The sequence below is a fragment of the Barbus barbus genome (assembly GCF_936440315.1).
Source record: "Barbus barbus genome assembly, chromosome: 25".
NCBI lineage: Eukaryota > Metazoa > Chordata > Actinopteri > Cypriniformes > Cyprinidae > Barbus > Barbus barbus.
In genome coordinates this window covers 21,384,740-21,399,686 of record NC_136753.1, presented here as the reverse complement: position 1 = coordinate 21,399,686, position 14,947 = coordinate 21,384,740, and the positions used below count along the sequence as shown (strand labels likewise).

General features: G+C 36.6%; 1 protein-coding gene across 2 annotated transcripts in view; it reads right to left on the bottom strand.

Moving 5' to 3' along the window:
- The window catches only part of LOC306844717 (complement C1q-like protein 4), a 34,165-nt gene extending 22,970 nt beyond the window's left edge, over positions 1-11,195 (bottom strand). Inside the window, exons 1-2 of one of the 2 annotated variants that reach the window (XM_079377067.1) lie at positions 11,124-11,195; positions 7,064-7,099 (exon numbers count right to left, since the gene is read on the bottom strand). In XM_079377067.1, coding sequence (XP_079233193.1) covers positions 7,064-7,099; positions 11,124-11,160 — 73 coding nt within the window. In that variant the 5' untranslated portion in view covers positions 11,161-11,195. The remainder of the gene's footprint in view (positions 1-7,063; positions 7,100-11,123) is intronic. The other variant, XM_079377068.1, reaches the window with a different exon arrangement.
- Between the last annotated feature and the right edge of the window lie 3,752 nt (positions 11,196-14,947).

The window sequence follows — 14,947 nt, the reverse complement described above, 5'->3', positions numbered from 1 at the left end:
AGAACTCCCACCTTCACTTTCTCTTCTTCCTTTTTCTTTCTGTCCCTCTCTGTCACCTCCTGCCCAATTTATTATTAACGAGTGTTGTCTGTCTCGTTAGTGTTCAGAACACAGCACTGTAAACACGAACAAAACCAGACGCACCAGGCTAACCTCAGATAATTGCCGTCTTTCTCTTTCTTTCTGCATTCCCCCATTCCCTTTCTCTCAGTCGTTCTGCTGACACCTGCACTTCAACTTTCATTGTTAGCCAACTACAGTGGACAAAATTGGCCAGTTTCATACCCCAGCATGCTTATAAATCCATCCATTAATTAATGGGCTGCAACTCCTTGTGCCACAGAAATAGTGCCCTGCATGGCAGAGGCACATCTCGACTTTCCTTTAGACTCTGAAATTATTTCACTACAGTTTGACTCGAGCATGTTTCTAAGCTAATTACTTTAATTTCCTGCATCAGTACTGTGAGTCATTGAATCATTTATATGATTCATTCAAACACACCGATTCATTCTGAAACAAAATAAGTAACCCATCAAATCATTCACTTATTTGATTTGTTCAACAACGCAATTCGTTCAGGAAGGCAGCTAATGAGTGGTGCAAGGAGACTCAGAATGGTTTTGTTGTGGAACTGTTTTCATTGGTGGACAAAGTAGCTGTCAATGTTGTTTCTAAAATGTAAGTTACTCAATATTAACATATTGGTTTTGAACTGTTGTAGCTATAAAAACAATATCACACTCGCAGTCATGCTGTTGATTTGAATATGCCAAGGAAACATTCTTGAAAGTTGATCACATATCAGGCTGAATATACCATTAAACATCATTTGGTTCGTTTAATATGCCTTTAAAAGTAAAAGTAGGCAGATGCAAGCATTTCATTTTACAGAGTAAAGAGCAACACTGCAAATACATAAAGCAATAAATAATTAAATTAATAATTATAAAAAAAATACATTTAAAACACAAAGTATCTCGTCTGTAAATGTGAAGACCCCCGATAGCTAAGGGTGCTCTGTTTATGAGCTAGTTAAACAAGTGTGGTTGAGGACTCTGGCTGTTGAGATAATTGCCCTCTTTGCAATGATACTGCTTCGGTAAATAGAAAATAAATGTAAAAGGGCAAACTGCTCTTGGGTCCTTCAGCAAACCGTTCTCTCGCAAACACGCGCTTCCCTCCCGCTGACTCTCATTGAAATTCTACACAGTCTTCCGTAGTGTTGTTAGGAACATCTTTCAGAGCCAATTAATTTTCCCTACTCATGTTTTTCTCTTTCACTTTCTGGCTTCATGCATTTCCAGTTCCTGTCCCATTTCCTCTTAACAGTCTTTCTTAACCACCGAGATGTTGGTGACTTTACAAAACCAACATACTATTGTAGTTAAAGTCATTATTTTGTTCTAAAAAATCCCTAACCTGAGCCCAACATTTTTAAATAGGGCTAGGGCTTTCAAACTACACCCATAAACGGCACAGTTCTTAAAGGGGTCATCGGATGCAAAATTCACTTTTACATGTTGTTTGAATTGAAATGTGTGTTGGCAGTGTGTGTACACAACCCTATAATGATAAAAAAAATCTGTGTTTTTTTAAAAATCCAGATAAATAATATCCCCTTTTTCAAATCAAGCCGTTCTCAGATTCTTGTCTGTGTGATGTCACACGGACCCAGGCCCCTCCCATGATTGTTGATTGACACGGCCGTCTTACCATAGACCCGCCCTGAATGAGCTGTCATCAGTTCGGTCATTGTTTCGATGCCAGAGTGGTTGCAGAAAAGAATGTCTCCTGAGCGATTGAGTTGTTTTGTTGTTGGATGTAATAAGGAACATAGCAGTTGTCATTTACTCCCAACATCTAAACCGCTGAAGACACAGTGGATTAGCTTTGTTTTTGAAGGGAATGCACTGATCCCGATCTGTCTAAATGCGTCTATGTTCGCGAGAATCATTTGTGATTCAGCTTCACCTCAAGAAGAAGTGAGTGTAAGTTTTTTTGAATTAATTTGGCAAAATTAATTCAAAAAAAATTCGCCTTTCCTAATAATGTGCTAGTTAGCAAGTTTCACTATGAATGCGGGTAAAGTTTGCAGTCTCTCAATCATCCCACGGAGGGAGAGGGGCAGGGACAGCAGAGCTCATTAGCATTTAAAGGGAAATGCACTGAAACGGATTGCTGTGAAAAGAGCTGTTTTTGACAAGGTAAAAAGGGTGTTGTTTTACACTACCATTGAGAAATTTTAACCAAAGTATGTTATAGACAAAATATGTTATAGACCCTAAAGAATCATATCAACTTGTGGAAAATGGGCATCCGATGACCCTTTTAAGCTTGTTTTGCGATATAATCTTTCTAACCGATCGCTATAATGGATCTGAATGGTTTTCCCTAAGCTGACAATCAAATATCCCGAAATTTATACACATACTCATTTTGCCTGTTCCACCTAGATCTTGTAGGCTAGATCCAGTAAATGTAGTATAAAACATTGGTAAATGCTTTGGGCTGCTAATATTTTTCTAACCGTAATATTTACAGATATTTTTTCAAGAGGGTAAGATCAAAATTCCATTATTGCACACTGCTAATTAAAACTCCTCACAGAGCATCCAGGTTATGTTCATTAATCTTGGCATAGTCCATTAACCTGTTCTGACTTACTAAATAAAATAAAAAGAATGTTCAAAGTTAGGCTCGGAATTTTTACACTTTTACATGCCAACAGCCAGAAAGAACACCCAAACCTTCTGTTAAATAAAAAAGAAGATATTCCCAAAATTTTTAGGAAACAAACAGTTACCGGTAGATATTGACTTCCATAGTATGGACGAAAATATTATGGAAGTTTCTGACTACAAGCAACTGTTTGGTTACCAACATTAAAAAAAATAAAAAATCTTCTTTTGCATTCAGCAGAAGAAAGAAACTCATACATGTTTGGAACAACTTAAGGGTGTAAGTTCATAATGACAGAATTGAATTTTTTGGGGTGAACTATCCTTTAAAGCCTTTTTAGTCTCTCAGCCAAGGCTTTGTCAAGCCATACTAAAAGTTTGTCTTAAGGAATTGTACATTCATCCCTCAATAGTAAAGAGTAGCAAGTGCATGTAGGGAATGGAAAGACTGACTGTGCAAGAGAAAGAGAAAAGTGAAACGCTCTGTTGGATAGATGGTCTCTGCAGACTGGGAAGAAGGATCAGGATGAAAAGAGTAAAAAGAGAACGATAAAGTGAGACAGAAAGGAGCAGATTGTGTCAGGAGCTTTACCCCTTGAATGTGAATGCCAGCAGAAGCCTTCACTTAACAGAAGGATCTGTCATACCGCGTATGTGGTGCGTTTGCATGCGTGTGAGTATCAGACACCGTTGACAGGATATCTTACAGAGCTTGATGGTATTGACAGAAATCACTGCCTGAAAATAATACAGTGGACATTTCAACACATGGGCCTGCCCTTGTCCACAATGACAAGATGAGGACTGTACTATTGTATGTGTGTGCGTGAGTATGACAGTTCTTTTACCTTGACAACATTTCACTTTAATTACAAGTAGCAAGATCTTTATACATTCAGATTATTTAATTAAGACAGTGTTAAAAAAATATACTCATGCTAATAATCACACTCAAGCTGACATAAGTCAAGTTTTTCTGGTTGATGGTGATATTTACAGCATCTTAAAAATAAAAACTCCATAGATACAGTTCTGAAATGAACATTGAATTGCAAAGTCAGTGATACTTGGTGTGCCCTTTATCTTCATCAGTTAATTTGGCAGCAGCTGGTTTGAGTCTTCCGCTGATGCTGATTTAGTGGAAGGAAGTGGCCTTTTCTGGCAACACAAGGGAAAATGTTTGTTTTAAGAAGAGCTATAGAGTCTCTCTCTCATTCTCCGTCATGCTCCCTTGCTTCTGCTCTTAAGGTCACGGTTTGTACCCACCGTCACTGACTGTCACTCCATTTCTCTCTTTCTTTCTCACTGTTTCTCTTTCCACCTCTACCCTCCCCCATCTCTCTCTGGCCCTCTGTCAGCCATTTCAAAAACGCCTTTGAAAGAAAGAAAAAAGAAAGACTGAACAGAGGAACAGCAAAAAGGAGGTGAAAGAAAAGGAATAGAATCAGACAGAAGAAAGGGAACAAAGACAGAAACGTCAAAATATTTACCATCATTCCGTCAGAATTCCTGTCAGGAAACATCAATCCATTCAACATCAGACTAGTAATTGTGCCATATTTTGTGTGAGAGCGCTAACAGCTAAACTGTGGCCATGCACTAAAATATTTCAGTATGAATTACAAAGGTCGTTCTTGCTCTGTGGTCTCTGTGATCTATTTACAGTGCTCCAGTTTTTCATGTCAAAAAGATTTTTACCTCAACTCTGACACACAAAACCTGCCTGACATTCATAGTCTAAAATACTTTAGCAGAATCCAAATAACAGTCCATATCAATCAAATCTACACAGTGGTTTTTATTTAATCTCTAAAAATAATATCACCTTTTTCAAATCAGGCCGTTCTCAGCTTCTTGTGACGTCACACAGACGAAGGCCTCTCCCACGATAGTTGATTGACACGGCCGTCTTATCTTAGACCCGCCCTGAGTGAGCTGTAACAGTCCGACTGTCATTGTTTTGATAACGGTGCAGGAGTAGACAAGAATGGCTCCATAGCGATTGAGGTGTTTTGTTGGATGTAATAATGAACATAGCAGTCGTCATTTACTCCTGACATCTGAGCCGCTGAAGACACAGTGGATTACTTTTGTTTGTGAAGGGAATGCACCTCCTGATCTACCTAAATGTGTTTATGTTCTCTCGAATTGTTCGTGATCCAGCTTCACTTACAGAAGAAGTGAGTATAAGTTTTTTTTTTATGAATCTTTGCAATTGCTATTCCTAATAATGTGCTAGTTAGCAGGTATCACGGCTAAAGTAAACAGTCTCAGAGCACTGCTCCTCACCCCAGTGACCCCACAGAAGAGAGGGGCGGGGTGAGCAGAGCTCATTAGCATTTAAAGCAAAACAGATTGATTTCTGCAGAGCTGATTTTGACAAGGTAAAAAGGGTGTTGCTTTACGCTACCATTGAGAAATTTTAACCAAAGTATGTTATAGACCCTAAAGGATCATATCAACTCATATCAACTTGTGGAAAATGGGTATCCAATGACCCCTTTAATGTATTCTGGGTCAGTTTTTATTTTACCTTGTGAAATATTTAATGTTTTTTTTTAGGTTGAGTGCTTGTCAATCAACCCGTCTGTGTTGCCATCTCCCTAATTTAGCATAAACAGTTACATGATTTTACAACATAATGCTTGTCATCAGCAGTCTTTGACGTCAACAAAATATACAGAAACTCAAGCGTAGCGTTAGTTCTGGCAGGTCACGTTAGTCAAGGTTTCATCAGCTGACTCTCAGCTGATCCCCATCTACCTATAGGAAGACCACACCTATCTAAGCATCCATATATAAGGTCCCTCAGTATTATGCATTGCTCAATAGCTAATTACCCTCCTCCATCCTCAACTCCTCCTCTGTCAGTCAGGATCCAGCTTCTGATTCTCCTTTGAATCAGACTAATTAAAAAATGTGTACATAAAATTACTGAACTTTAACGATATCTGCAATACTTTCGTTGGTTCTGTTCTGTTTACCCTGAGGGGTTATCGCTGCTCTCCCTGCTCTCATCCATGCTAGGCTGCATGGATGCGCAGGGAGTTCTTGCCCAGAACAGAGCCATACCTCCAATCCAAACTGCATGCTAATTGTCAATCGTCTTTGACGATAGTGGTCCTGACAGAAATGTTTCCTCTTGCCATTAGCTTACTATACTATGTTCAGTGCAACGTTTTCTTGTGTGGTATTGCATAATTGTGCTGTACAATATATTTTCTTAAGCAAATAATATATCATTGGTCTACTCACAGAAAAATGTTTAAGCAAACACGCAAAGAAATAAATTTTCAACACATATCAGGGATCTCTCAGTTTTCTTTATTCTTTCTGTTGTTTGATACTTTTACTCTTTTTTATTCTTCTCTCTCCGTCTGTCTCTGTGTGATCCCTCTCTCTGGACCTGCTGTGGTGCGTTCAAGCGCTCCACCGCCACGCACTAACGAACTTCCAACATCTTGTCCCGCCACGGCAATTACGCACACACACACACACACACACACTCACATGCACACAGTGTTTACATTGACACTAATACACATATTCCCAATGCCCTACACGTACACCCTGCCCAAATTAAGGCCTGCATATTATGTAGTAAGGTGTGTGGATGCGATATCATTAACATTAGCCGTCACAGTCGATTTAAATCAAGCACTGAATAAGGATATAGGATGTCGAGGAGACCGGGGTTGGTCGGCTTCAGGAGTAGGTAATTTCAGGTTCATTATTGATGCTGTCATAAAATGTAACATGAATGTTTGCTCTCTTGGCCCGCACTCATTGATTCTTTTAAGTCTTTAAAAGACTAAACCTGTTGACTGACGAAAATTTTTTCTTCAAAAGAAAATTAGATAAAATGTTCTATAAATAATGTAAAGATGTTTAAATTGAATTTAATTTAAGATCTGGTTTGGGGGTTGATTGGTACTTGTAGTATATTATAAAAATAATTATAAGAGCACTTATAGGTCCACATCTTTCTGCATGTTACATCATTATAGCAGTAGGTGGTCACAAGCATAGACTGTAAAAAAATATGGACGTAGTGTCCGTGACGTCACCCGTAGAGTTCTGAAGACCGTTTTTGAAGCCTAAAGTGGGCGTAGCCGACCGTCGCCATCTTGGCAGCGCGTCACTCCCGGATAAACGAAAATGGGAAAAGAAGCGGTACCTGGGTGGAGCTGAGGTGCCTGGTGCTGAAACCACGCCCACCTACCTCGACGCGATATTTTTTTACAGTCTATGATTCAGCCTAACATTTCAGCTAATCACAGTCTGTTGGATCTTGGAGTGTAATAAAGTTTTAAATGCAATCATAAATAATAAATTATTAGAAATAAAATGAATAAATGAAATTATATTAGAATTTCACTCACCGGAAAAAATGTAGTCCAGGCTTCTTCTGGGACGATCTGTTAATACAATTAACCCCACAGCAAGTCATTATGACAGTGAAATAATCCTGACACGGCAAACACGGCAGAAATGCTAAGATTAGTGGCTGGAATTTATTTATTTTTACGATAAATTAGCTGAGGTAACGTGACGGCTAACAGACAGCAGACACACGGCTAATGACCACAGCAGCGGGAATCCACCTGTCACTCAAACGTGGACACACCCTTAATTATGCAGAACTTTAAGGATTAATCAACTAAACGGATGAGTTATTAAAAAATTCACCCCCCTCACAGTTGTCATGAAGGGCAAAATTAGCTGTATAGACCAAAACACATTCAGACACCAGGCTGTAAACACGTTTTTTTCTGCTGTAAAAGTTGCCATTAAACATGGAGGAGATACAGATTTGTCTCACTTCTGACACCAGCCTCAAGCGGCCAGTCAACGAATTGCAGTTAAACTCACTTCCGTGTTGGTTTCAAGAGAGAGACGGGTAGGTTGCCGCTTGGTCACAAGGGACTGTTGTTACAATATGAAAAGATTCATTGAACTGATTTGTTCCAAAACATTTATTCTGACTGCTTTTACGAGTGAATCATTGAATTATTCACTCAACCGATTCAAAAATGCCACTACTGTCAGTCCTCTGTCGTGTGTGTCATGTGTTCCCGCCTCTTGTGTCCATATTTGGTTTGTTTCCTGTCCTTGTTTAGTGTGATTATTAGTTAATTCTTGTCCAGCTGTGTTTGTCTCATTATCTATGATTATCCTGTGTATTTATAGTCCTGTCTGTTCAGATTTGGTCTGGTCTACTCGGTACTCTCCGGTGTACTGTCTGTGTCAGCCTTGCCTTGTCTTGCCCTGACTTGTTTGGATTTATTAAAGACTGTTATCTTGAGTTTACTCCTCGTCTGCGTGTTCCTGTATCATCCTTGCTGTGTGCACCGTGACAACTACTGTGTGTTACTTGGAGACTCTAGGGTTCACTGTGGCTTTGTTTGGATCTATTTACATTGGCAGAGCGAAAGACATAGTAACTAAACATATTGTCCAGAACACAAGTTACCTTTATCTTCGTGTGTGTTCAACTGTTATATAAAAGAAACATCACACTTGCAATTGTGCAATTGTTCATTATAAAAACCTGTTTAAGTTAAGAATATATCAATAAATTGATCATAAACATAGGCCTAATTATTAGTTAAATGTGTGTTCAGGTGTTAGTTTGGAATGTTGAGGTGTATATAACAAATGAAATAATTTAGTGAACATAAGAATTTAATGTGTGAAAATGTAGCGAAGAAAACTGTTCACTCCATAGCCAAACACTATTATAGATCTACAGTATAAGGAATAGACATGAATGGTTATAGACACTGTCATCACAGTGATATGATAAAGACTCAGGGTTAATTAAGGCTCAAATTTTAATAACACATACTTAATCATTTATAGCTTAGCTGACTAAAGCAGACCCAGGGCCAGACACACATATACACGCAGCTGCATGTATTATTTAGCCGTATTTCTCTTTTCCCGTTGCTCCTAAATAGACAAACAGACAAATATACACTTCAGCGCTTCTGTTATTAGCTTAGGAGACACAAGGGGTTCAGTTTAACGTGTGTGGGTATTACAGACTCACACTTGGATGAATAAATTGCTGAAGACTACTGGCAAATTAAACGTTTTGATAGCATAGTATTAAAGTTGATGTTAAAAAATGGCCAAGGATTTGAAATTAAAATGAAATGCAGAGGAAAAGTTAAGAGCATTAATACGGACAAGCAATTGATCATATTGTATAGGCTGATGCAGAGAATAAACCAAACAACCAATATTTGAGAATAAATGCACAAGTGAGTACAGAATAGAGGGCCTTGGAGAGGAGTAATATACAGGTCAATCAATACATGCATTTAATCAAATTTTATCAAAACACACATGACAAATATAGGTACAAAATTGCATTCATACCGAATTAAAATGTAACCTGTCATTTGGATAAACCTAAAGCAACTGCAGAACCGTCCTTCTCTTTTTAGTCTGAGACATAAATTAAGTGTAAAAAGAAAACAAAGAGTCTACCAAGGAGAGAGAACAAAATAAAGTGAGCGAGAAGAGGAGCGCCAAAGAGACTCAAGGGATGGTTAGGATTTATGGTTCAGTAGCTGAACTCACGATCAGATAATTCAAAAGTTAATCGCTTTCCATAACTCTCTTGCACATAATCTTGCTCATCTTTTATCAATGACAACACCAAATACCAGAATAAACTGCATCTCACACGCTTGTATCCACAAGCACCGCTTGTTTATGAGAAGAAATGATGCCCATTAAAAAGTTTGCTTTCCATCATGAAATAGCAGCAGTTTTGTGAGCAGTTACAGAGCCTTTAGAAATGTTATGGGGATCAAGGATGCAACAAGCTCTATCATTTACAAAGACATCCAAATTTGTTCTGTTATTTCATTTCAATGTTTGCGTTTAGAATAAACCCCTGAATATTACAGTAGTCCTGACTTGTTGTGATTCTCACTTGCATGTTATAGGAAATAACACTTTATTGCAGGAACCCCCTATTATACATAAAGCATAAAACTGAACATTTTGTTAAAAGCCTGGCCTATTATTGTTCAAAGGTTTGGCTCTGGTGAGATTCTGTTATGCTCACAAGGCTGCATTTATTTGATTAAAAAATTCAGCAAAGACTCTAATATTTTGAAATATTTGTAAAATTTTAAGTAACTGTTTTCTACTGTGAAGGAAAAGCTGAATTTTTAGCAGTCTTTACTTCAGTCTTCACTGTTTTTTAGGAAATCATTATAATATACTGATTCGGTGCTCAGGAAACTTTTCTTATTATTGTCAATGTTGAAAATAGTTGTGCTGATGATAAATATAACTGTGATACTTTTTTTCCAGAATTCTTTGATGAATAGAATGTTAACAAAAAAAAGTTAAAAAATCTTAACTGCCCCAAACTTTTGAACGGCAATATATAGTTTCATATGAATATATCTGTGAATTTTGTCATAATGATTACATTGCAAAGCCAATTAAAACAAATTGATATGCACAGTCAGTGTATTTGTACTTTATATCATAATTTAACTTCATATATTTTAATGAGGGGAAGGACAACGAAACACTTACTGTCCATTTTCTTATATTTAATATTGGTTAAAGTAAACTTTAGGACATTTTTTTTTTTTTTTAACAAAAAGTATGTACAACTGGCCAACACATACAGCACCACCATAGACTCCCTATATAGGGGGGTGCGGATCGCTTGTTAAAGGCCACTTGACAAGTCTTATATGGAGAAAATTCTTTTTGATAGTTTCAAGGATTTTACCATATTGATTGGTCACTTTAAAGCCAGTATGGCAAAGGTTTAATTTCTTGACTTTCAGATCTTTTTATTCAGTCCTGTTTTACTACTAACAACACTTCAGGTACTGTTAGCTGGTTCATGTTTCTACTGAGTTTATACATGTTGTTAATAACTCCTTTGGTGTTAACAATCAATATCCTCACTGATATATTCTATGTATTATTAAAAAACAGAGTGGCTAAGCAACTGAATAGCTTCACACCTTCAGAACCGTGCAGACTATGGCATTTGAAATATGCTCTTGAATGTGTGTCTGTCAAGTTGCAGTCAAGACCCACTGGGGTGGATTGAGACATGGGGAGTTGAAAGCATAACACTAGCAGCCAGTTCAAGCCAGGACAGACAACCCGATACTCTATTAGTTAAAATAAATTACTTTTACCTTGTTTATTTGCTTCTTCAAGTTACATGTTAAATCTTTTGATGCTGAGAACATGTTCATATATGCATTGGCACCACTTTGTGCCTTGCCTGATCAAGTTTTAAGCAAAAGAAGCAAAATTCTGGTTGTGATGTTTATGGTGAAGGCTTATCGTATACGTATTAATTAGGTAATGCTTAAATTTTTAACATGACCTTTTATTTGATAAATACATAGTCAGTGATATGTATGGTCTTATCTGTCATCATTTACTTACCCTCTTCCAAACTCGTATCACTGTGTAGCGTAGCCATGGGTAGAGGTGCGTTAGAATCTATTTGCAGAGGTAATGCATAGCAAATAGTTAGGGCAAACAATCTAAAATGACGAAAGTCCAGGCAAAAGTTCAAAAAACCAAATTGATCAATAAAATAAAACTGCTTTGTCAGTACACAGTGATTTAAGGGAGCACTCATTCTTTTTCTGACCAATTCATTTGTTCAAATGAACTTTATATTATGAACATCTTGAATACATATACTTTGCATCAACGTTGAAAAACCAAAAATAATGGAAATGATGCTTATGTGAAAACAAAATAGTTGCTCTCTTAATCATCTCTTTTTGTCTCTCAAATCAATGTAGTATACGACTCGCCATGACCCTCATTGTACAAAGACGCTGGTACATTGGGTTATCCGAGTTTGACATTCAAGAACAAAAGACAAGCAAAAAAATGTTTTAAATATAACGGCTAGCACCAGACTGAAACCCCAAGAAATGTTCTTGGGTGTAGGCTAAATGCTCGCTTGTTAGTGGCAAGATAAAAAGAACGGAAAGACGGAGAAGGAAAAATGGAGGAGTGAGGGGATTTGTTGCTGTAATTGAATAGATTTGGCTTGTTACCACACTGTTGTTAGGTGTCAAACTGGGAAACAGTGTGTCTGTGTGTGTTAGCATGAAAGTTAGCACATATCCTTATGGGCAAAGTAGCATGAATGTTTGTTAGAGTGTGTGTGCATGTCTATACATTTAAGAATGAGAAAGAGAATTTGAAAAACCACATGCTGATTATTATTTTCCCCCATTCTTACCACATAGTGTTGTCCTTCTCAGGAAGTATCATTAATGGGTTTTGTTTTTATAACATCATTCCAAAAACAGGTTTAGAAGGTGGTATTTATTATGCTCAATTCCACCAGACCTAATCAATGTGTGTGTATCCAAGATGACTGAATGTTGACTGTATTTTTAGTACCAATGCTAAAGGAATAGTTCAGTCAGAAATGAAAATTTTCTTCATTTTCACACCCTCATGTCTTTCCAAACCGGTATTTTCTTCCTAATCTTTCTTCTACCTTTTTCTTGGTAGGTCTTATCAGCCCTCATCCAATTCCCTTGTAACATTCTTCTGACAGCCCCCGACAGTGTTTCATGGGTTGGTGATCAGTACAGCTTCTGAAGCTCATCTAGCAGCCTTCCAGAGATGTTCTGTCCAGCTCTTAGAGTGAACAATGATGTCATAAAAGTACCTGACAGCAGACATGGTGAGGTCTCAGTATTATTCCTCTAAAGAAATTAATATTTTTATTTTATTCAGCAAGGATCCATTACATTGATCAAGAAGTGACAGTAAAGACATTTAAGACAGTAAAGACATTTAAGACATAAAGACATTTTCCATTTCAGATAAATGATGTTCTCCATTAAACAATCCTAATAAAATCACAGTTTTCACAATATAAAAATGTTTCGAGACCCAAATCAACATATTTAAATGATTTTTTAAGGATCGTGTGACACTGAAAACTGGAGTAATGATACTGAAAATTCAGCTTTGCCATCACCAGTATAAATAAAAATTTAAAATATATGAATAGAAAACAGTTACTTTAAACTGTAATAATATTATAGTATATAGTGTGTGTGTATGTGTATATATATATATATACATACTGGATATATAATATAGTAGTGTAATTCGATGAAGATCCATAGGGTGTTATGTACATAGCTAAAGAAATTAATACTTTAATTGTATTCAGCAAGGACCCATTAATCTGACCAAGAAGTGACAGTAAAAACATTAGTAATATTACAAAAGATTTCTGTTTCAAGTAAATATTGTTCTTTTTAAATTTTAAAATAATAAAAAAAATCAGTTTCCACAAAAATAAGTAGCTCATCTGTTTTCAACACTGATAATAATAACAAATGTTTCTTGAGCACCAAACCAGCATATTAAAATGATTTCTGAAGGATCATGTGATTGCTGAAAATAATAATAAACAACCCTGAACCCCAAGTATGAACAATAATAAAAGTTTGTTCCTTAATTAGTTTGTATTGTCAGCTCTTGTTCACACATATACAAAGTTTTAGCATTTAAAAATTGCATACCCAACAAACACCCTCCATTTAATTTCTTACACAGCCACAGCCACACACACACACACACACACACACACACACTCATTTCATATGCAACACAAAGCGTGTGTGTGTGTGTGTGTGTTTATGTGTGTGCATTCTCAAGTGTGTGTGTGCTTTAAATGTCAAGGGTGTGTAGGTTTAGCATTTCATTTAGCATACAATTAAAAACAGGAAGAGTGGGGATAAGAGAGAGATCATGAAATAAGGGACGTTAGGAGAGGGCAAGTCACTAAAATGAAGGTGGGTGGTGGAGGAGGAGGAAGAGGAGGGGACGAGGACAAACAGAAAAATGTATTGAGAAGATAAATGGATGAAAAGAGATATGGTTTAAAGGCTAAAGAGAAATTAAATATGGGGGAATGAATCATGTGAAAATAGCAGACATGATGAATAAATAAAGGAAGAGGAAACAGTTATACAGTATGAGGTATACACCTAAGAGAGAGAGAAAAGACTGAAATATTTAAAGATTCTCAGATATGTCTGTAGAACTTACCACAATACATTATTGCAGAAGGGCAACACTAACCCTATGACTCATTTAGTAAATGAAAAGTAAAAATCCAAGTTTTTTGTTGTTGTTGGTTGTAATCGTTATGGCATGGTTACACTCTCTGGATAACTGTGAGAAGATTTTAAGTAAGAAGCATCTATTTCCACCCACTGGTAAGAAATAGTATTGCAACCTGTTAAATGAATACTAAGTAAAAAGAGAAAGATACTGAATACAATAATAATTTGTGTTCTGTTGTGCTATATGTAATATATGTGTGACATTTCATAATGCAGCCCTAGCTCATGAATATTAATTTATTTAGAAATAAATCAACATAATCTGTTACTATAGTGATAAATAGTCTATGTGATAATCATGTCTGTAGTAGAGCATTTGCCCTTTTCCAGATCAACTGAAATTAATAATAAAGACCTGATTAGAAATGTTCAATTAATGTTTAAAATTTGCTATTTTCTACGTAAAAGTTTGCACTACACAGAATAAGGCAGGCCCCTTCAAAATGTATCTGGTGATTTTATTCTTGAAAGCATATTTGTGTGTGTGTGTGTGTGTGTGTGTGTGTGTGTGTGTGTGTGTGTGAAAAAATAAAGATATTTTTATTTAAATGTTTCTTTTCCCCTAAAAATAAAACAAAATAAAATAAATATTAATTAATAAATGTTTATTTTTATTTATTTATTTATTCTTATTACATTAGACTGTACTAATCATGTTAGTCAAAAGTGTGGTCTGTTTTTTTTACTAACCTTTACCCTAACATAGTAGCACATTACCTGCATTAACTCCGGCTTTGATCCAATAAAATATACACGTGAACTCTATTGCATGCAATCCTATTACAGTATTAGACTTCCTCTTCTGCTGTGAGTACAGCTGATTTCTAAGTATTGAGCCAGCACTAAAATACTATTAAATAATTTGATTAAGAAAAACTCAGCAGAAACAGACCAGTGAACAAATGCAGACTTAAAAGACCAGAGAGTTAGAGAGAGATTTGCTGGAAAATGCAGAAGAATTTAGGATAGTGCTTAGAAATGGAGAAAATGAGGGAAGGAGAGAGAAAAAAAACGTGAGTAGGAACGTGAGGTCAGTTCTAATAATACTGATAAGACCTTGCCATGGCCACCACACCATCTCACTCTTCTAGAAAG